Raw genomic sequence first — 1,468 nt, forward strand, 5'->3', positions numbered from 1 at the left:
ACATCACTCTCCCCCCATTTCCCCTTATTATTACTTACTCTCGTATTATCACTCTCCCACCTTATCTTTCCTTATTTTCCCTACCTATCTATTATACTACTTACTTATACTCGTCTTATTACTTACCTTATCTTTACTCATATTAGCTTATTACTTACCCTTACTTACTTAGTTATAGTCACTATTATTTATATTACTTACTTATTACGTATTATTATCTCTCACCTTATACTCCCCTTACTCTATCCTCTTCTTCACCTTCCTTATTTTACTTACCCATACTTACTTCCTCACTTACTTAGCCAATTAATTAATTCATTTACCCTATTTTATTATCACCTATCATCACTTCCCTACTCTTTCTTATTTAACTCCCTTATCTTTATTTATTTATATTTCTTATTATCTCCCTTACTTATACCTACTAACCCACCCCTTCATTCCTTACCCTACTGTCTGTCTTTCTATATTTCTCTCTTCCTTACTCTACCCTCTTATCACTTCCTTACCTTATCATTACTTATTACCATATCTCTCTCACCTTATGTTCCCACTTATCTATTACACTTACTTAGTCATGCTCGTCTTATTACTTATATCACTTACTTACACCTTACTACTTATTATTGCCTAGCTATTACTTATTATTCATATCACTTACTTATTATTGCTTTATTCTCCAATACTACCCCTTCTTACCTTATACCCACTTATTACTTACCTTCACTTCTATCATCTTCATTACCTACCTTACTTATTAGTCTCCTATCTTACCCTTCTTATCTCTATCTCCCCCTATCTAGCTTCTATTACTTATCATCCCTTATGTACTACCTATATTCCTAACCAGCTGCTATTAATCTGTCTTTCAATATTAATTCCTACCTTATATTACTTATACTACCTTATTCATAGTCTCTTACTTCCTATTAATTACATATCTCTGCCTATATTTCTTGCCCTACTCTCTCTTTATTCCTTACTCTCTTTTACTCTCTTACCTTATCTTCCCTTACTTATACTTAGTCCTTAATTATTGTATTTATATACTCCCTATCTTTACTTCCCTTACCATTTCTTACTTCCCTACTAATTTCTCACCTTATTTTATTATCACTTATTATCTCCCTTACTCTTTCTTACTAATCCCCTTATTATACCTACTTATTAACCACCCCTTCATGCCTTACCTTACGTCTGTCTTTCCATATTTCTCTTTTCCTTATTATTCCCTACCCCTGTCACTACTCATATCACCTTATTATCTCTTACTCCCTATCTTTACTTATTCCCTCCCCTTACCATCTCTTATACTTACCTATTATTCTTATTTAATCTTATTTAATCTCTTACCGTATCATCTCTTCCTACTTCTTTCCTCACCATATACCCACCCCTTCTTATCACCACCTTATTCCTCCCCGACCTCGCTTCTGTCTTTCCTTTCTCACTCTCCTTACTTATCACC

At 33.4% G+C, this 1,468-nt stretch overlaps 1 protein-coding gene across 1 annotated transcript; it reads left to right on the plus strand.

The window, feature by feature from the left end:
* Window positions 1–846, plus strand: VICG_02096 (uncharacterized protein; the record flags this gene model as incomplete). Its single annotated transcript, XM_007605479.1, has 1 exon — window positions 1–846. A coding segment is annotated over one exon (846 nt), but the record flags the coding sequence as incomplete, so codon positions are not given.
* Between the last annotated feature and the right edge of the window lie 622 nt (window positions 847–1,468).

The sequence above is a fragment of the Vittaforma corneae genome (assembly GCF_000231115.1).
Source record: "Vittaforma corneae ATCC 50505 unplaced genomic scaffold supercont1.37, whole genome shotgun sequence".
In the NCBI taxonomy this organism is placed as follows: Eukaryota; Fungi; Microsporidia; family Nosematidae; genus Vittaforma; species Vittaforma corneae.